This window comes from Garra rufa, chromosome 10 (assembly GCF_049309525.1).
Source record: "Garra rufa chromosome 10, GarRuf1.0, whole genome shotgun sequence".
Lineage (NCBI taxonomy): Eukaryota > Metazoa > Chordata > Actinopteri > Cypriniformes > Cyprinidae > Garra > Garra rufa.
In genome coordinates this window covers 40,944,198-40,966,056 of record NC_133370.1, presented here as the reverse complement: position 1 = coordinate 40,966,056, position 21,859 = coordinate 40,944,198, and the positions used below count along the sequence as shown (strand labels likewise).

The 21,859-nt window shown below is 36.0% G+C and overlaps 1 protein-coding gene across 1 annotated transcript; it reads left to right on the top strand.

Moving 5' to 3' along the window:
* The first annotated feature begins 1,987 nt into the window (after positions 1-1,987).
* pcolce2a (procollagen C-endopeptidase enhancer 2a) lies at positions 1,988-21,716 on the top strand. Its single transcript, XM_073848730.1, has 9 exons — positions 1,988-2,058; positions 2,317-2,422; positions 4,206-4,461; positions 9,062-9,186; positions 9,312-9,448; positions 11,578-11,744; positions 12,076-12,159; positions 15,464-15,631; positions 19,149-21,716. Exons 1-9 carry the CDS (start codon positions 1,988-1,990, stop codon positions 19,277-19,279), a joined length of 1,245 nt encoding a protein of 414 aa, XP_073704831.1. The 3' UTR covers positions 19,280-21,716.
* The last annotated feature ends 143 nt before the right edge of the window (positions 21,717-21,859 follow it).

Below are 21,859 nucleotides of genomic sequence, written 5' to 3'. Positions count from 1 at the left end.
ATAAAGGCAGACTGACATCCATTCTGAGCCTGCCAGTGAACCCACATCTGGATAAAACTTCAGAAAAACACTGCAATCCGATCGTCTTTCAAAGATAGAGAGCATGGCGAAAGTTTCCCCGTTTCCTGCTGCCCACTCCGATTCCTGTCAGTTTCCACGTCGATTCCCCTTTGCACGTAATACCTGTAGTGGAGTCATTAGATGCTAATTTACGCTTGAGTAAATATTACTAGGTCAGTGCGTTCCCTTGGGCCAACAGTTTGCATTAATGAATTATATGTCACCCACTTGGCTGTATGGCCACATCTCGTTCCATTAAGCCCGATATTAATCCGCAGAATGGCTACGGCCCAAATGGAAGCCCTTGTCTGTGGTGCCAGAGGCCGATTCAAAGGCGGTGCCAGGGCTCAGAGACAAGTACAATAAATAAAGCCTTGTAAGTGCGTCGTAAAAATCACTTATCCTCATTTTGCGGTAGGCCAAGTTATGCTAGAGGGCAATCGACAAACATTTGGTCAGCAGGAAATTGCTCAAATCTGTATGTAATATTCAGAGTAAAGCAAGAATTCCTCCCACATGTTGCTCTCTGATAAGGGTTGTTGTCTTTCCGAGAAGGACGCACGCTGTGCATTGCGATTCAGTCTGTTCAGAATTAGAAGAGCGCACGGGAGAGAAAAATAATAAATGAGATCTTTCTTAATATCTTAATAGGTTTTCCTAGATGGCAAAGAGATTAATTGGAACGCAAATGCAGACTTCTGAGAAGTCCCAGGATTTTCTTCTGAGAAAAAGTCCCCGGTGATATCACGTGACTCCATTAGGCTGTAGAAGATCTGTAGAAGATATACATTTGTAGTCCTACTGTTTGTTAGTGATTGTCTCATTCACTATTTTTATTACTTGTACAATTTTCTTAAAGTTAATATCCAAATGAAACAAAAATGAAAAACTCATCTCCTGAGCTATAAAAGAGCAGCTTTGGAGCAATAAAGTTTTCCTCTGGGAAGACTTTGCCTCATAAAATCCCAAAAGATAATAGCATTTGGTTGCATTGCATCTGGTTACTGGCAACACCGTCTTCATGTTACTTAGTTTTTCTCTTGTCAGAGAAATGCAAACCAATCCCTTTGACTGCTTTTGGAAATTCAGTGGTAATCAGATTTCCAGCTAATGCCATGATACACATCATGTTGTGCAAACGTCAACAATCAATACATTTTTATGATAACCAATCAGAAACAAATCAAGAACTGCCCACACAACAAGTTAAAGCAAATGCACCAGACAAACAGCTGAAAAAAATTTAGATAATAAAGGCCAGAGGTCATTTATAATGTTTGTCTAATTTATTCTGAATAGTCTCCACTGATATATTATTTAGTGTTTATTGGTCTAAACTGAGATGCTGTTTACAATTATAATTGTTGCAAGACAGTTTGACCATATTAAAATGCACTAGGAAGTACGTATGAAGTTTGATAAAATCTTGTGCAAGGTAGACATCTAGTGGTCTTCCATCAGCGTGAAGTAAAACGAAGTAGGCTAAATCAGAGGTTTAAGTACATTTTATATCTAAAAGTGTTATTTTATAAATAAGTAGTACTGTATAGGAAAAGTTACATGCATTAGACACATTAAATATTTCCGTCAAAACACAATTAAATCCATGATATTAAACTGAATTGCACACAGGCAATACTGTATTTGCATGATCCAAACACATTCTGCAGTTTCATCGCCTTTAGGCAACTAATAAAAGAAAAGTACAGCAGCAGCAGCAGCTACCTCCACAATACTTTTAAGGTGAATGTGATACAAGTTGCCTTCACTTACTGTACAGGGTTTAAGGGAAACTGCTTCCTGCAGCTCCCGCAGAACAAACAGCACATTCATAGGCAGCAGTCAGTCAGTCAGCAGTATAATATCTCTGGAGAATTTACTTCTCTTTCTCTCTGAATGTCACATTTGTTCAAACGCGCCTCATACAATGAGGATTATAATCTGGATCATCGCAAGCGCTTTCCTGTTCAGTGTCATTTCCACGCAACGACTTCGAAGGTATGTGGAAATAAATACCAAAATAGATATTTAGGACCGTGTGTTTTGCTCCATAAAGAAGAATAAGAATGGAGAATACGCTGAATCCGGTTTGTTGTAGCATTATACATAGTTCCTGTAGTTCATGTTATATTTGCAAATGTATTACAATAGCAAATAAAAGCATATTGATGTTGTTCAATAATACTAACATATAGCTACACGAATACGAGCACTGAATTGTTAAGTCCTAAACTTTCCTATTTGTCCCTGTTGTAGAGTTTTTACATGTGGCGGGAACTTTACTGGAGACACAGGACTGATTGGGAGTCAGGGGTATCCCGGCGTCTACCCACCCAACAACAAATGTGTGTGGAGAATTACTGTAAGGACAGATGGGGAGATGTCAGTCTTTCAATGTCTTTTCTCTCAAAGAAATGTTTCCCACCATGAATCTTTCCCCCCTCTCTTTTTGGAGATTGTATGCCAAATTTACAGTGCAAAAGCGCTTCTGAAGTGGCATTTAGTTGTCTTTACACATTTAGTTGTCTTTACACAGACTGTCTAAAGCTGCTTAGAGGTGGCATAAATACATACTTTGATATTAAGGGCTGAGGTGGGTTGAAACTGGCTTTTTGTCAGGCTTTTATGCGGCATTACGTCTTCTGAGGTACTTTACGTCATCTTTACACAGCAGAGTTAAGTCTGTGTTGCAAAAATCTATGCAAAGACATATTGCTGCGTAAAAGCTTGCTCTGACCCACCTCAGCCCCTAAAATCAAAGCATACAAAGCATTCATCTTTGCTGAAAAAAAAAAAAAAAAACAGCTAAAACCAGCCCAGGCTGGTTTTAGAGAGGTTTCGGCCACCTTTCCAGCCTGGAAAGCCTGGCTGGTCTTAGCTGGTTTAAACCATCTAAACCCAGCCTGGCCAGGCTGGTCAGGCTGGGAGACCACCATCTAAAACCAGCCTGGCCAGGCTGGGAGACCAGCTAAAACCAGCTAAGACCAGCCAACCAGCCTAGGCTGGTTTTTGCTGTTTTTTTTTCAGCAGGGATTTATGCCATTTCTGAACAGTAAAGACACCTGAATACCAGTTCAGAATTCAGAAGTGCCTCTGTGCCACATTTGCGGTGTAAATTTGGCATCAGCAGTATAAAATATGGGTAGATATACATGCTTAAAAATTTTCTTTACTTTTCTCAATCTGAACTCACAATATAATGTTTATAATAACTATTTAACATTTTTATGCCACTTGTTATAAGACTCTGTGTTAGGGCTGTGCAATTAACCGAAATTCGGTTTCGGTTTCTATTTCTGCTTCAAACGATCATGAAATACAGAAATCGAGATAAAATGATTATTTCCGCCCCCTTTCCAGTGGTGCGCTTTCGCTCCTCCATAAAAGCCTAATTTCACATGCAAATCAGCAAAATCATGTAACGTGACTTTCATAAAACGGGATGTGCTTGATTTATTAATGTTTCTTAGATGTTGTGTTTTTAATAGTGCATAAGAAAACCTGCGCTGTTCTGTGTATGCGCTCAGAGACAGAGCAGAACACGGACATGTAAAGTAATTTTTTAATTTTAAGGTGCATGCCTAAATGGTCAAATACACACAAAAATATTTCAAAATGAGGCGCTTGGTGATTATTCATGTAAACTCTTGTCAGTCATGTCTTAAATGATCATAAATGGTTGAGAATGAAAATACGTGTTTATTAGTATATTGGATCCGTGTGGCATTTAAAGCGGCAACAAATAATATTCCTTCTGCCGTCTCTGTGCTTAATATTAATAAAACATAAAAATACAAAGAGAAAAATCACTCACTGCTCTTAAATGAAGGACTTTTGTATGTTTAACTATTACAGTTAAGACACTGTTTTATTTTAAATTCAAATAATTACATTAAATTGCTGTAGTATTGTTAGACTTCTTTAGACTTGCATAAAAGTATTCAGTATTTTTTTTTTAAAGCACTGTTTTTTTAATTTGTATCTCTTTTTTCTGCTGTATTGCTATCTTTATAGTATTGGACCTAGTCATAATTGTGTTAAATAATCGTGCATAACAATATTGACGAAAATAGTCGTGATTATAATTTTTGCCAAAATCGAGCAGCCCTACTCTGTGTTGACTCTTCTTAATTAACCATCATCAGGTTCCTCAAGGGAAGGTTGTTTCCCTCTTGTTCAGAGCTCTGGATCTTGAGAGTGATGGTCTTTGCAGATATGACTTTGTTGATGTATACGATGGCCACATCAACGGGCAGCGTCTCGGCCGCTTCTGTGGCACCGCCAGACCCAGAGCGCTGGTCACCAATGGGAACAAGATGCAAGTGGTCATGGTGTCAGATGCCAACACAGCTGGGAGTGGTTTCCTTGCTGTATACTCAGCGATTCGCCCAAATGAAAGAGGTAACAAGACTACCAACTTATTACCATCCAAATATAGAAACTGGGCCTTCCCTGTTATTTAAATTCAGCTCGGCTGTGTTTTATATGGCTCATCAGTCATTTGAATTCACTAAAACGTAGGGTATATAGTCTGTATAGCGCACTGTAAGTGCACACTTAAATTTCTAGGAATTATTTTAAAATACAGCACTACAGAACTTAGAATTGAAAAATGGCTCGAAATGTGCAGGAGTAATTTAATGTAACAAATAATGTCATAATGTATCATCATTTATTGGAACATTAACATTAAACAACAACAATTATCAAAATTTGTGTTTTAACCCTGCTGAAAAAAAAAACAGCTAAAACCAGCCTAGGCTGGTTGGCTGGTTTTAGCTGGTCAGCAGGCTGGTTTTAGAGGGGTTTTGGCCACTTTCCCAGCCTGGCCTTAGCTGTTCAGGCTGGGAGACCACCAGCTAAAACTGGAGATCAGCTACTTCCAGCTTAAACCAGCTAAGACCAGCCAACCAGCCTAGACTGGTTTTAGCTGTTTTTTTTTTTTCAGCAGGGAAACAACTAAGAAGTTGAGAGAAATTAAAATCACTTTTTTATACATTTACGGAGTGCAGAACAAATTTATTTGTATTAGGCATTATGTATTAGATATGTTATTGTCTGACAGAGAGTGTGTTTTTCTCTCTCTCATTTTCTTCTTTTTCTCTGATAGCAATGATGTAGTCAAAACTTCCTGTAGGGTGGGTTTTTTCAGGAAATGCATGTACTTACTGGACCTCTGCTTCTCGTAAATACTGCTGTGTATTGTGCATGTTATTTTTTGACAGACATCGATGTTGTAATATTCAAATGAGATGGATTGTAAAGTAATAATATTTTTTTTTCTTAGCCAGCAAATATTCAGTGAAGTGATTGATGCCCATGAATGTGCTGTGTCGATGTTTTTACTTAGAGTATTTCAACTGACAGCCAGCCTAAGTTTTTGATGGATGTAATAATGCATGTGAGGGGTGAAATTTAGATTTTCTGTAATTATACTACATGCTAGAAATGCTTTTTGCGTAGTTTAAAAGGTTAGTTCACCCAAAAATGAAAATTAGCCCATTATTTACTCACCCTCAGGGCATTCTAGGTGTATATGACTTCCTTCTTTCAGACTAATGCAATCAGAGTTATATTAAAAATTATCCTGGCACGTCCAAGCTTTATAATGGCAATGGGTGGGTGTTTCTCTTCATCAGCAGTGTTGGGCAGTAGCGTCGCTACAAGTAGTGACGCTACTACAGTAGCTTAACTACATTTCTCAGTAACGTGGTGGTAGCGTCGCTGTTTTCTAAATCAAATAGCTTTTCAGTAGCTAAGCTATTATTTTGATCAAGTAGCGCGGTAGCGTCAACAAAAGCTACAAGCTATATATTTTTCTATACTTTAAGCTCAAATCGGAAATATAACGGCTATGGATCACTGATCCTGGGTCAGTAAGCGACGTCACTGCCACTAAACCTCGTGATGCCATTGGCTCATTCAACTCTCAGTCAAACCGTATTATTCCTCCCAACTCTCTCGTGAATGAAGTGCGGCGCGCAGTTTGAAGCATCTCAGCGTGTTTGCAGACTTGAGGTAAATAAAGAAGTGTTGATTGAAAAGTACATGTTTTCTGTATTTATAACACAGCACTGTATTTATAAAGGCTAATGTTTTTTTGCATTCGAGGAGATGAGAAAAGTGTCTTAAGGGGGTCGCACACCGGACGAGAAACGCAGCGCAACGTCGCGTCGCGTCGCGCCGAGGACAGCTGGAGGTGTTTTTTTCAAGCTGTAAACCTAATGTAAGTAGTATTTTGCAGCAGTGGTATCTTGTTTTTTTAATCTAATAGGACGATTTGAGACAAATATGTTATTTAATATAAAACTATGCAGATGGCGCTCTGTGGCGCGTCAGAAATTTGAACAGCTTCCTGAGTCGTAGCTGGGCGCCGCGGACAGACGCCGAATGGCGCCACCGGTGTGCGTATACTCATAGAAAACTATGTGTTCGAATTTTAAAGACGTGGCGCGACGCGACGCGACGCGGCGCTATGTTTCTCGTCCGGTGTGCGACCCCCTTCAGTCTAGCACTTGTTGTCGAGACAACCAAATTGCTTATGTGAAGCGCTGAATCTTTATATTTTAGCTAAATGTCAGAAAAAACTGAGCGCCCACATAGCAACAGAAAACTGTATAATCTGCAATGCAAAACGTATTATTAGAACTAGTGGTGGGCGCCTTGATTTTAGTCTTTGAAGCAGGCTAGTGCTCTGGGTAGATCTCAAACTCAGAAGTACGAGATCAGAGGGTGGGTGTCAAATTCATGGCGAAAGGCAAAATGTTTCGGTTCGTTCTTAGCAAAAACAAACAAACAAAAAACGACCAGGTTCCATAGCAAAATTAGAATGAAACCGTGTTCTAGTCTAAACGAATTATAATAATCTTTGATAATATTCTTGATACTTCAAACTGCTTTGGACTTTGCAGTATCGAATTATGCCTTTACTATGACCAAAATGACAGAATATGCTATTCAGCTGTTTGATCGCGCTGGTGTCTTATGCGCACACTATCACTGCAGCCTGTTCATTTGAAAAATAAAACAGTCACCCAAAAGTTACACTAGTCAATTTAAATAGTGTGTATTAGGTGCAGTTCAGCGTGACCACCGGTCCCGTGGCACATTTTTGCTCATCATGATATTTTCCGTCGACGTACATGAAGTACAAAGCTTACCCAATGCATAATAATTTTGCTTCAAATACATTGCAGATATGGAAACATTTGTATTTGTGGCAAGAGAGGTAGTCTACATAAGCTCAACTTTACTTTCAGTTTCGCATAATTTTTTTTTTTGGATTGTTTAGGCAAACTTATTTATTTATTTATTTCATCATTGTTCTGTTCTGAATAAGGTTATAGTTAAAGGATTTGTTGTGGAGTGAGGGAAATAATGTCAAAACATTATAACATTACGCTGTAGGCCTGTTTATTTTAGAATATAATAAAATGTGACTTATTTTCCTCTCAAAGACTTACAATTTATGTTAATGTGTTTTTCCTTCTGTCAAACGAAAATAGCCGCTTGATTCGGTTATATATTCTTACTGTCAGTTAACAAATTTACAATAGAATTTAGCTCTGCTTCCCAGATAGTAACAGGGTCTGGGCCAAATCTTGCTTACATTCCACACTTGTCTTTTATTCACAGTCTTGACGGCAAATGTTTGTGATTTGTTTTCATTCTCGTATTTGTTATGTACTATAGATTCTGACAATTAAATCAGGCTCCTGTATTCATGAAATCAATCACTATCTTTGTTCAAATCTTTTGCCATTAGGCTATTTTTTACGAAGCTGTCAACACTGTAAACTCTGACGACATGCAATCAGTTGACGAACACCCATTCATATATAGACTATGTTATTCAATAATATGTATACAATTATTTAATATTCTTCTATTATATTGTTTAATATTCTGAAACTGATGCCATTGTTTTTTTTTTTGTTTTTTTTTTCAAGAAAGAATTCAATCCCCCAAAATATTAGATAAATTCAGCCCTGTACATGATACTGATTTTTGTTGCCAAATTGGTTTGGAAGAGTGGTTGAATAAACAATTAAACTGATTTTGTTTGCCTGTATGACTGACAATTTAACTGATCACTGAGAGAGCACTGACTTGGTATGATGCTTGGTATGCATTTTTGTAAGAAAAATATCCATATTTATAACGTAGTAATCACTTTAATCTAGCTTGCACCAACTGATCGTACATGGAAGCAGCTCCGGGTGGATGACGTATTGCGTTGCCATTGCACATGCTCCGCTCAGAATTGACGAACGCAGATGCGCCGTGGAGAGAGGTAAACACAGCACCGGTCACGAGTTAGAAGTACAAAACGAGGATTTGTAAAGAAATATGTCGGAAGATTTCGAAATAAACCACTGGTTTTCCTTTGCTAAAGTAAGGAAACTTTGCTTCCTTTGCTCCTGTAAACAAACGTTGGTTTGTGCGAGACATTGGAAGGGCCTCCGGTATGACCAGTTGGTGCAAGCTAGATTAAAGTGATTACTATGTTTTAAATATGGATATTTTTCTTACAAACTGCATCGATTCGCTCTAGGAGGCCTTTATTCACCCCCGGATCCATTTGAGGTACTTTTTATTAGGGATGGATGCACTTTATTGGACCGATGAAGAAAAACACCCACCCATGCCACTCTAAAGCTTGGAAGTGCCAGGATAATTTTTAATATAACTCTGATTAGATTCGTCTGAAAGAAGGAAGTCATATATATCTAGGATGCCTAGAGGGTGAGTAAATAATGGGCTAATTTTCATTTTTAAGTAAAATAAAGGAGGAGTGGTTTTGATGCACAATGTTGTTTTCTATTGTCTCTTATAACAAAAATATTTTATTTAAACACATGAAAATACAGATCCTGTTGCAAATAATAGTGAAAAATCACTTTTTAAAATGGTTGTTTCATAATTACTTCTTAGGAGATTTTGTCTCAAATCTGTTTATTTCCAAGTCATCCAACTAATATCTAACAATTGTTCATGGCAGGTGACCGTTATTGTGGGGGTCTTTTAGACAAACCCTCAGGGACGATAAATACCCCTAACTGGCCAGATAAAGACTACCCAGCAGGTGTAACGTGTTCCTGGCATATTGTTGCTCCTCAGGACCAGGTGATAATTCATTATTTCTGAGCTTTTCAGATCATGTTACAAGCCATGCATCACTGACAGCACCTTGACAGGTTGAGTATGAATAGAGATCTTATTTAAATTGCAAAGTATCTTCCCCCTCTCAGATCATTGAGCTGAAGTTTGAGAAGTTTGATGTGGAGAGAGACAGCTACTGCCGCTATGACCATGTGGCTGTGTTTAATGGTGGAGAAACGAACGAGTCACGGAAGATTGGCAAGTTCTGTGGAGACAGCCCACCCATGTGAGACCCTCAGTCCATCACATTATTTGCACCAATACACCATTTACCCGCAGTATTTAGACTGTGATATAGATTTTTTCAATGGTTGATGCAACATTATTGCATTTTGCATCTCTATTTAATAGAGAATCTTATTTGAGTGTGCAATAGGTCTACATTACTGGAATGTTTTTGAAAGATGTCTCACGTTCACCAATGCTGCATTTATTTAATTAAAAATACATTTACAATGTAAATTATTATTTTAATGGCAAAGCTGACTTTTTAGCCATTTTAGCGATTACTATGTTGAAAACAGTTTTGCTGTTTAATATTTTTGTAAAAACTATAGTATACTACTATTCAGTACTTTTATTCAGCAAGGACACAGAAAAGTGAATAAATTAAATTGAGTTAATTACATTAAAATTGATGGTAAAAACATTTATAATGTTTTAATCTCAAATACAGTTGAAGTCAAAAGTTTACATATACCTTGCAGAATCTGCTAAATGTTAATTATTTTACCTAAATAAGAGGGATCATACAAAATGCATGTTATTTTTTTTATTTAATACTGACCTGAATAAGATATTTCACATAATACGTTTAGTCCACACGAGAAAATAATAGTTAATTTTATAAAATGACCCTGTTCAAAAGTTTACATACACTTGATTCTTAATACTGTGCTGTTACCTGAATGATCCAAAGCTGTGTTTTCTTTTTTTTTTTGTTTAGTGGTAGTTGTTTACAAGTCCCTTGTTTGTCCTGAACAGTTAAACTGCCCATTTTCTTCAGAAAACTCCTTCAGGTCCCACAGATTATTAGTTTTTTTCAGCATTTTTGTGTATTAGAACCCTTTTCAACAATGACTATATGATTTTGAGATCCATCTTTTCAGACTGAGGACAACTGAGGGACTCATATGCAACTATTAGAGAAGGTTGTAAACCTTTGAACAAAATGGAGATGTGTACATTTTTCTTATTTTGTCTTATATACATTTTATTATTTAGCACTGCCCTTCAGAAGCTACAGAAGATATTTACATGTTCCCCGGAAGATAAAATTAGTTACATTTAGCCTGATTTTCAAATGCAAAAGGTTTTCACCCCCAGCTCTTAATGCATAGTGAGCATTTGAACTCTCTGTAATAGCTGCATATGAGTCCCTCAGTTGTCCTCAGTGTGAAAACATGGATCTCAAAATCATACAGTCATTGTTGGAAAGGGTTCAAATACACAAAAATGCTGGAAAACCAAAAAATCTGTTGGACCTGAAAGACTTTTGAACTTTTGGGTACTGATGAACAGCTATCACTAAACAACAACAACAACAAAATAACAACACAGTATTAAGAATCAAGTGTATGTAAACTTTTGAACAGGGTAATTTTTTTTAAATTCAATTATTATTTTCTCTTGAGGACCACATGAAACGTCTTTTATGTGAAATATCTTATTCAGATCAGTACTAAATAAAAAATAACCTGCATTTTCTATGATCCCTCTTATTTTGGTAAAATAATTACCATTTTGCGGGTTCTGCAAGGTGTATGTAAACTTTTAACTTAAACTGTAAATTCTGTTAATTGAGCTTTCTGTTCATCCAAGAATCCTTAAAAATGATCCATGGTTTCCGCAAAAATATTAAGCAGCAAAACCTGTTTTCAGCACTGATAATAAATCATAATAAAACATTATTAATAATTGAGCACCAATAATAAGCACCACATCAGCATATTAGAATCATTTCTAAAATATCATGTGACACTGAAGGCTGAGTAATGGATGCTCAGAAATCTCAAGAATAAATTATATTTTACAATATATTCAAATAGAAAACAGTTATTTTGAATTGTAACAATATTTCACAATATTTCTGTTTTGCTGTGTTTTGGATTAAATAAATGCAACCTTAGTGAGCACTAAAGACTTATTTAATCAAAAACAAATTTGAATTATGCCCAAAGTTTGAATGGTACCATACAGTTAATCAGTCAATGCAATTTCTTCTTTCAGGTACACCTACTAACCTCTTTGTGATTAATAAAGTGTGTCCACATGGTCGATAAAGCTTTATTTTGCAGAGATATTTTGAAGGATATATGGTAATTTCAAACATTATTTATTTCTTTTGTCTCGTAGGCCAATTTATTCTGATGGCAATCATCTCTTCATCATGTTTCTGTCAGACCTGAGTCTAACTGCGGATGGATTTATCGGCCATTACCGCTTTAAATCGCGGAGCCTCAGCACAGCCAGTGCCCCTCTCACCCCCGTGAGCACTATCCCACCCACCACACCGCCCGCAGGTCAGTCCACAGCCCACTTTCCAGAAGGTTTCATTTCGAATGAAAAATGCAAGTAGTGGCACAGTGTAAAACTGCTGTACATTATGGGAATAAACGTGTGTAGGTAATGACATTGGAATGTATTGAAGATTTATTACGTTTGGTTCATATGGAACGCATTAGTCCGGTCACATGGGAAGACTAATGTGCTTCTATTTTGTAGCTAAAGTGGTTTAACAGAAATAAATGTATGTGACTTATGCTGTGCTTTATGCTCCATTTTAGTGTATATAAGGAAATGCTGTAGCTGGGCATTATTAAAGCTAATCTTTCCACTCTCTTTTCCAACAAGCCCTTACATATTCAGAAGGTCTTTGCAAGCAGAAATGCAAAAGGACTGGAACAATTGAACGCCATTACTGCTCTAGTAACTTTGGTAAGTGGCTGTTGTATTTTTGCTTTCTGCACACCCAAATAAGAGCAGGAATTCTGGGAATTTCTGCAATATTCCAGCTTCAGGCATCAGTACTCACCACGTTTCTGACTTTTTCACACATTTAAAGCTTTAAGAAAGGCATTAGACAAATTAATCTTGTTTATCTATGAGCCTTTCCTTTTCTTAAAAAATCTGTACTACTATTTATCAAAATATATATTTGAGAAAAAAGACTTAATAGCCAATACCATATAAATTTTTTAAATAATTGTTGTTTACACCACTGAATAAAAAAAAAGAAGGTAATTGTGGCTTTTTATCTCACAATTCTGACTTTTTTCTCAGAATTACGTGATACAAGCGTGCAATTCTGACCTTTTTTCTCAGAATTGCGTGATTAATTTTAAGATTTAAGCAAAAGAAGTCTAAAGTCAAAAAAAGACTAAAATGGCAAAAAGGCATTTCGGCCTTCAGCCACTCTGAGGAAGGCTAAAGGCCGAAATGCATCAGTGTGCAGCGTTTTCTCAGAATTTCATGATACAAACTTACAATTCTTACCTTTTTTCTCAGAATTGCATGATACAAACTCATAATCCTGACCTTTTTTCTCAGAATTGCATGATACAAACTCATAATCCTGACCTTTTTTCTCAGAATTTCATGATGCAAACTCACAATTCTGACCCTTTTTCTCAGAATTTCTTGATGCAAACTCAGAATTCTAACTTTTTTCTCAGAATTAAGTGATACAAACTCAGAATTCTTACTATTTTTCTCAGAATTGAGTGCAACCTCACAATTCTGACTTTTTTCTCAGAATTTTGTGATACAAACTCACAATTCCGAATTTTTTCTCAGAATTGTGTGATATAAACTCACAATTCTGACTATTTTCTTAGAATTTTGTGATATAAACACAATTCAGATTTTTTCCCCAAGAAAATTAAGTGATACAAACTCATAATTCTTTTTTCTCAGAATTGTGTGATATAAACTCACAATTCTGACTATTTTCTCAGAATTTTGTGATACAAACTCACAATTCAAATTTTTTTTCTCAGAATTGAGTGATGCAAACTCACAATTCTGACTTTTTTCTCAAATTTTCACGATACAAACAATTTTGACTTTTTTTCTAAGAATTTTGTGATACAAACTCACAATTCTAAATTGTTTTCTCAGAATTGTGATATAAACTCACAATTCTGAATATTTTCTCAGAATTTTGTGACACAAACTCACAATTCCGAATTTTTTCTCAGAATTGTGTGATATAAACTCACAATTCTGACTATTTTCTTAGAATTTTGTGATATAAACACAATTCAGATTTTTTTCCCCAAGAAAATTAAGTGATACAAACTCATAATTCTTTTTTCTCAGAATTGTGTGATATAATCTCACAATTCTGACTATTTTCTCAGAATTTTGTGATACAAACTCACAATTCAAATTTTTTTCTCAGAATTGAGTGATGCAAACTCACAATTCTGACTTTTTTCTCAAATTTTCAAGATACAAACAATTTTGACTTTTTTTCTAAGAATTTTGTGATACAAACTCACAATTCTAAATTGTTTTCTCAGAATTGTGTGATATAAACTCACAATTCTGAATATTTTCTCAGAATTTTGTGATACAAACTCACAATCCTGACCTTTTTTCTCAGAATTGAGTGATGCAAACTCACAATTTTGACTTGCTTTCTAAAATTTTCAAGATACAAACAATTTTGACTTTTTTTTCTAAGAATTTTGTGACACAAACTCAATTCTAAATTGTTTTCTCAGAATTGTGATATAAACTCACAATTCTGAATATTTTCTCAGAATTTTGTGATACAAACTCACAATTCTGACTTTTTTCTCAGAATTCAGTGATACAAACTCACAATTCTGACTTTTTTTCTCCAATTTTCAAGATACAAACAATTCTGACTTTTTTCTCAGAATTGGATGATACAAACTCAGAATCCTGTCCTTTTTTCTCAGAATTTCATGATGCAAACTCAGAATTCTAACCTTTTTTTCCAGAATTCAGTGATACAAACTCACAATTCTTACTTTTTTTCTCAGAATTGAGTGATGCAAACTCACAATTCTGACTTTTTTTCCCTCAAATTTTCAAGATACAAACAATTCAGACTTTTTTCTCAGAATTGTGTGATATAAACTCACAATTCAGAATATTTTCTCAGAATTTTGTGATACAAACTCACAATTCTGACTTTTTTCTTAGAATTGCATGATACAAACTCACAATCCTGACCTTTTTTCTCAGAATTGAGTGATGCAAACTCACAATTTTGACTTGCTTTTCTAAAATTTTCAAGATACAAACAATTTTGACTTTTTTCCTAAAAATTTTGTGATACAAACTCAATTCTAAATTGTTTTCTCAGAATTGTGATATAAACTCACAATTATGAATATTTTCTCAGAATTTTGTGATACAAACTCACAATTCTGACTTTTTTCTCAGAATTCAGTGATACAACCTCACAATTCTGACTTTTTTTCTCCAATTTTCAAGATACAAACAATTCTGACTTTTTTCTCAGAATTGGATGATACAAACTCAGAATTCTAACCTTTTTTTTCAGAATTCAGTGATGCAAACTCACAATTCTGACTTTTTTCCTCAAATTTTCAAGATACAAACAATTCAGACTTTTTTCTCAGAATTTTGTGATACAAACTCACAATTCTGAATTTTTTCTTTCTCAGAATTGTATGATAAAAACTCACAATTCTGACTATTTTCTCAGAATTAAGTGATACAAACTCACAATTATGACTTTTTTTTCTCAGAATTGAGTGATACAAACTCACAATTCTGACCTTTTTTCTCAGAGTTGTGAGATATAAACTTGCAGTTCTTGAAGAAATGAAGTCAGTATTGTGTGATATAAAAGTTTCTTAAAAACAGTAGATCACATTCAAATATGAATACAAATAAAATATTTTCAATCAAAGTTTCAAGAGATATAGCACCTAAAAGGGATGTAAACCTAATTCTGTTCTCAGAAATAATGCTGAATTTAAAAGTTAACTAAACCTCTCAGCCTCCGTCTCTGTTTTAATAATGCTTATACAGTAGATGGAAAATGTGTTGAGGCCGATACTGAGACTCAGCTCTTTTTTTTAATTGCAGTGGCAGTAAAGCTGCTGAGCACAGTAAAAATGGCAGCATGCATAGCAGAACTATACATACTTTATACATTACCATACGCATGCATTTTATGCAATTGTTCAAAGACGAAACCATGATTCAGTGAACATAAAGTTTTTTTTTTACCCCACAGTGATTACCGCCACCCTTATCTCAGCAGCCATGAGGGACCACAGCATCCTCGCCACCTTCTCCATCATGCACCTTTATAAGGAAGGAAGTTTAGCCATCCAACAGGCTGGGAAAACCATGAGCACCAAAATCACGGTTCTGTGTAAAAAATGCCCTCTGGTCAGAAGAGGCGAGTATCTTTTAACTGACCTTGTTCTACAAACCTTCCGTCCTTAATCATTTTAATTGAAACCATCACAGCCTAAACTAACACTGGCGAGTCCAGCAGATGTTTATAGTTGATTGAGGTAGATTTTGGAAGGTGATAGTTTGCAAATTTCGAGCTCCCCCAAACTCCTTTGGCTCCATTTGTGGTGTTGAGACATTTCAGGCAGGATATGCCATTTCAACGTCACGGTTTGTAACTTAAGCTCGCACAGGAGAGCCTCTCAGTTGGTTTCCTTGAATCACGGACAGCTAGAATAATAATTCTTTTCAGCCACATAGATGGTATGTGACTTTATTGTGCCATGCTTTACCTCAGCTCACTTAGTGTCGAAATATTAAGCCACTGCTCGGAAACTCTGCAAAAAGCAACTGTTTTGTTTTGAGGGAAATTTCTAAAAAATGTGCCATAGAGGAATGTGCATTGAAATATGCAGGAACTGTTTTTGGCAGTTCAGAGGAACAGTTTAACATTAAGGAATTTTTGTTGAAGTGAAAAGCAAGGGAATAAACAAAATAATATATCCTTTGCCTCACATTATATTAAAGCAAAGTTGCATGAGCAAAGTTGTTATAAACTTATATCAGCATGACTGTGTTCTTCTGTTATAAATCAGGTAAATAGACAAATTAGCAAATAAGTAGAGAAAAAGCTCCTTAAATACTCTTTAATTTTTTTTTTATTTCTTCAGTTGCTAGTTCAAAAACATCATCAGGGTTCAAGTGCTTTAAGGCATTTAAGCAAATATGGGAAAAAACAAAACAAAAAAAAAAAACAATACATATTGTTTAGCAAGTCTGTAGCTGCCTAAATCAGTGATGGAAAAAATACAGCACTGCAAAAATGCTTTTCTTACTTAGATTTTTTGTCTTGTTTCCAGCCAAAATATCTAAAAATTCTTAAATCAATAAGGATTTTCTTAATAAGTAAAAATTATTGTCTTGTTTTCAGAAAAAAAAACACTTAAAAATGAAGTGTGTTTTTGCTTGAAACAAGCTAAATAATCTGCCAATGGGGTAAGAAAATTAATCCTGTTTTCTGTTTGAAATAAGATTTTTTTCTTACCCCATTGGCAGATTATTTTGCTTGTTCTAAAAAAACTCAGAATTTTTTGATAATTTGTCTGGAAACAAGTCAAAATTCTAAGTAAGAAAATCATTTTTTTGCAGTGAGGTGATTTGCCATTGAAATATGATGTTTTTTAACGTTTATTATAGCGCCAGCTATGGTCCGATCTCCTTAAAACTTGCATGCACTCACCTGTCGCATGGGTTCACCAGGTTTTGTGAAGTTTTGAGTTTTCCTTTAGGCTTTATAGGATTTTGGGTACATTTGGACAGGCCGTTTTTCTAAACAACCCTGTAATAGCTTCCCAAAGGGTAAGTTTCAACATTTTTTGATAATTATTGACCTAGAGAGTCCAGAGAATTGTACTGCAGTGTTTTTTTTTTTCTTAGGACTAGTTTGCAAAAGTCGTTTTTTTTTTTTACTTTACATCTTCTCTATCATTTAACAAACAATGTGATTGACAGCAGTGGTTCTAGAGGCAAAGTTGTCCGTAATGAAGAGTTCTATCATTTTATATGAATGCAGTGCAATGTACAATGTACAATCGTTTACAGCCTTGAAAAGTGCGATATTAGTGGCCGATTTCTTTCAAATTTCTCACAGACCTCTGGGGTTGTGAGTCAAACAGGCTTACCGAGGTTCGTTCCGATCGGCCTCCGGTGGCCATGTTTTTTTGAGGTATGCAAATGTCATTATAGACAATTGTGGCACTTTGGTCCCAGATCGTGCACAGTGGTTTTCATGTTGATAGGACAAATGGTTGCATAGGTATAGCCATTTTAATGATTTTTCCCTCGTATAGCGCCACCAAGTGGCCAAACTCTATGATATTTTTTCCACTGCGACCTCAGATTGAGCTCTTAGATACGTGTTTTGAGTTTGGCAAAGAAATCTCATTCTGTTCAGGAGTTATAGGCATTTTACCAAAAGTGGCTTTTTAATGTTTTGGCATCCCTTTGCGACGGTGAGTCGAAAGTGCAACTTTTTTTTTTTGATAATTATTGATATTCACTCTCCGAGAATCTTTCTGCCCTGGTTTGGTTCCGATCAGATGAAAAACCTAGGACTAGTTCGCAAAAGTAGGTTTAAAAAAAAAAATCCAAAATACCTGAAAATGATGTGTTTTGTCCGACATAAGACACTTGAGCCTGCGACTGACAGTTTAGGAGTTATGAGCGATTTTGTATGTAGTAATAATGCATTAAGTGTAAATGATCATTTTTATTAAAATTATTAAACGCATGATAATCACGAACTGATAATCACCCATGAGGCACTTTATTTTCCACTTTTCAATTATTTCCTTCATTTTTATTGAAAATAAATGCCTTTCTGATGTGATGTGTGATGTCAAAAAAGAGAGAAGAACAAGTTCGGAATAAGGCAGATTCGAACTTGGGTCGACTGCATCAAAAAAGTAATTGCAAGGTTAGTGTAAATAGCTTCTGCCAACAAGGTGGGCTATTTGGGCTAAAAATGCTTGTCAGTGCATTTGGCTCTTACCATATTTCATAACCATATTAACCATATTTTCATTTAAATGTAATATTTTTTTTCTACACTGCAAAAAATGCTTTTCTTACTTAGATTTTTTTGTCTTGTTTCCAGCCAAAATATCTAAAAATTCTTGAATCAGGAAGGATTTTCTAGACGAGTAAAAATGAGTGTCTTGTTTTTAGTAAAAACAGGTCAAAATTAGGTGGGTTTTCGCTTGAAACAAGCAAAATAATCTGCCAATGGGGTAAGAAAAATAATCTAGTTGTCTGCTTGAAAGAAGATTGTTTGTCTTACCCCATTGGCAGATTATTTTGCTTGTTTTAAGCAAAAACACACTTCATTTTGACTTGTTTTTACTAAAAACAAGATAATAATTTTTACTTGTCTAGAAAATCCTTCCTGATTCAAGATCTTTTAGATATTTTGGCTGGAAACAAGACAAAAAAATCTAAGTAAGAAAAGCATTTTTTGCAGTGATAAAGTAGTTTTCCACACGGGTGGGCTGTTTGGAAAATGTTATTGGTGTATCAGAAATATAATACAGGTTTTATACAATAGTTTAATAAACAAGAGATATTTCACCCATAATTTTTTACCCAAGTTGTTCTGAACCTGTATGAATTTCTTTCTTTTGCTTAACACAAAAAAGGAGTTGTTTTTGGAATACCTTTTTTTATGTTCAACAGAAGAAAGAAACTCATACAGGTTTGGTAGAACTGCAGGTCGAGTAAACAATAAAAGACGTTTCATTTTTGGGTGAACTTTCCCTTTAATATTAAGCAATGTACAGTTGAGACATATTTCTAGTTTTCTGCTTTGTCAGCGAAGATAGTTCCAAACAAAGTCAAAGCAGAACCAGTACAACATTGAGCAACATACAAAAGTGGTATTTAAATTCTCATTTGTTTGGTTTCAGGGCTTAACTACATTGTCATGGGACAGACAGATGAGCAGGGACAAGGAATCATTTCTCCTTATAACTTCGTGATGGCCTTCAAAACCAAGAAGCAACGGGATCTGGGAGTGCTGAAGAATATACGCTGCTAATGTGCACAGGTCACCACAATAGCTGTTCATTTCTATTACTTACAGTAAGGGAAAAAAATATTTGATCCCCTGCTGATTTTGTATAAAATCCAGAAAAACGCATTTCAAAAAAGTTTTGCATTTTAATGAGTGAGATAAGCATTTGACCCCTCTCGCAAAACATGACTTATTGGCAAACCCCATGTTGGCAATCACAGAGGTCAGACGTTTCTTGTAGCTGGCCACCAGGTTTGCACACATCTCAGGAGGGATTTTGTCCCACTCCTCTTTGCAGATCCTCTCCAAGTCATTAAGGTTTCGAGGCTGATGTTTGGCAACTCAAACCTTCATCTCCCTCCACAGATTTTCTATGGGATTAAGGTCTGGAGACTGGTTAGGCCACTCTAGGACCTTAATGTGCTTCTTCTTAAACCACTCCTTTGTTGCCTTGGCCCTTCTGTTTTGGGTCATCTTGGGTCGTCCCTTTGGTTTCAACCTCCATGTTTGACGTTGGGGATGATGTTCTTGGGGTCAGAAGGCAGCACTCCTCCTTCTCCAAACCTGGCGAGTTGAGTTGATGCCAGAAAGCTTGATCTTACCACAACATTTTCACCCAGTTCTCCTCTGAATCATTCAGATGTTTATTGGCAAAATTCAGATGGCCCTGTACATCTGCTTTCTTAAGCAGGGGGACCTTGCGGCCGCTGCAGGATTTCAGTCCTTCACAGCATAGTGTGTTACCAATTATTTTCTGGTGACCATGATCCCAGCTGCCTTGAGATCTTTGACAAGATCCTCCTGTGTAGTTCTGGGGCTGATTCCTCACCATTCTAATTATCATTGTCACTTTCTCACCAAGCTGCTTGGCGATGGTCTTGTAGTCCATTCCAGCCTTGTGTAGGTCTACAATCTTGTCCCTGACATCCGTGGACACCCTTTTGGTCTTGGCCATGGTGGAGAGTTTGGAATCTGATCGATTGATTGCTTCTGTGGACAGATGTCTTTTACACAGGTAACAAACTGAGATTAGGAGAACTCCCTTTAAGAGAGTGCTCTTAATCTCAGCTTGTTACTTGTATAAAAGACACACGGGAGCCAGAAATCTTCCTGATTGATGGGGATCAAATACTTATTTCACTCATTAAAATGCAAATCAATGTATAACTATTTTAAAATGTGTTTTTCTTGATGTTGTTGTTATTCTGTCTCTCACTGTTCAAATTAAAGACTTATCATTAGTTTGTCAGTGGGCAAACGTACAAAATCAGCAGGGGATCACTTTTTTTCCCTTACTGTATATGATTCAATAGATGTACATGCTTGATAACACTCATACTTGAAAGACTTTTTCAGTATTTAAGACTGATCTAATTTTTTCATATTTCTGAAGTACATTTACTCCAACAGAACATAGATTGCTTTTTAATGTTTAGGATCGTATTTGACTATGAAAGACTTTACTATGTTTTAAATATCTATGACCACATGAATCAATGATTCCCTCACATTTAGTTCGACTGAAGTTCAGAACTGTTGCAGAGCATGCTAGAAACCGTAAAGCACTCCCTACAACACAAACTCTGTCATTTGCAGTAGCTGCGGGGTGGTGACATTTACGTTCCAGGAGATCTGGACATGTTGGCCTTTGAATCTGACATTTATCTAATCTATCTAGTGTTGTAATGAGTGAACGAAGATTGAAGACGACAAAATGAAATGCACTGTAAAATTGGTATCATGTCAGTTGAGGTTACTGCAAAAAGATCCTTAGTCGTTTCAGTTATTTGAATTGAAACCATTAAAAACTACTATGATTACATTTTTAAATATATATATATTTCATCTTTTATTTACACTGGTGATATGAAACGTGACAAACATGCAATTTTGTACTATGCAGAACAATAGAGATTTGCTTTGCAAACACTGCAGATCATTTTTAACTTTGGCATTTAAACTGGCAGATTACTGTTGGAACTGGCCAGCAAACTCATTTAAATACTGCGATCTGCTAGTGTTTCTCTACAGTAACATAATGCAGTAGAGAGAATGAGGCACATTGTTAAGTGAATCCACTGTGCCCAGAGGGGGCTTCCAGTATTCTCCTGGGTGAAATCGAGCGCAGCTCTACGTGATGGTACAATTGTCAAAGGGGAACAGTCAGCTAGGCTGAAATTATCCCAGAAACTCAAACACATCTGGAATTTCACAGTGACACTGAGAGAAACCCTCTCTAGAGGACAGCTGTACTCGCCCAACAGTGGCAGTGATGAATGTAAATAGGAGGCAGAGTCCAGGAAAGCATTTGCTATTATAAATACAATTCTGGCCACTGTTAAATGACAAGGTCGCTGGTTTAATTATTATTTCTGTCTATTTGGAAAGCTGAAATGGCTTTAAATGATTTCGATTTTGCCATTTGTTTTGCTTTCGACTCACATTTCACTGTATAATATCCTCCTCTGGATTACAACATGCTTCTCTGGATGAGCAAATACTGTTTAGACTGACGTCCAAAATGCGGGACTCTAGGCCAAAAGAGGTTGCCAGCTGCATCTAAGCCTGATTAAATAACAATCTGAATGAATACGTGGCTCAAAT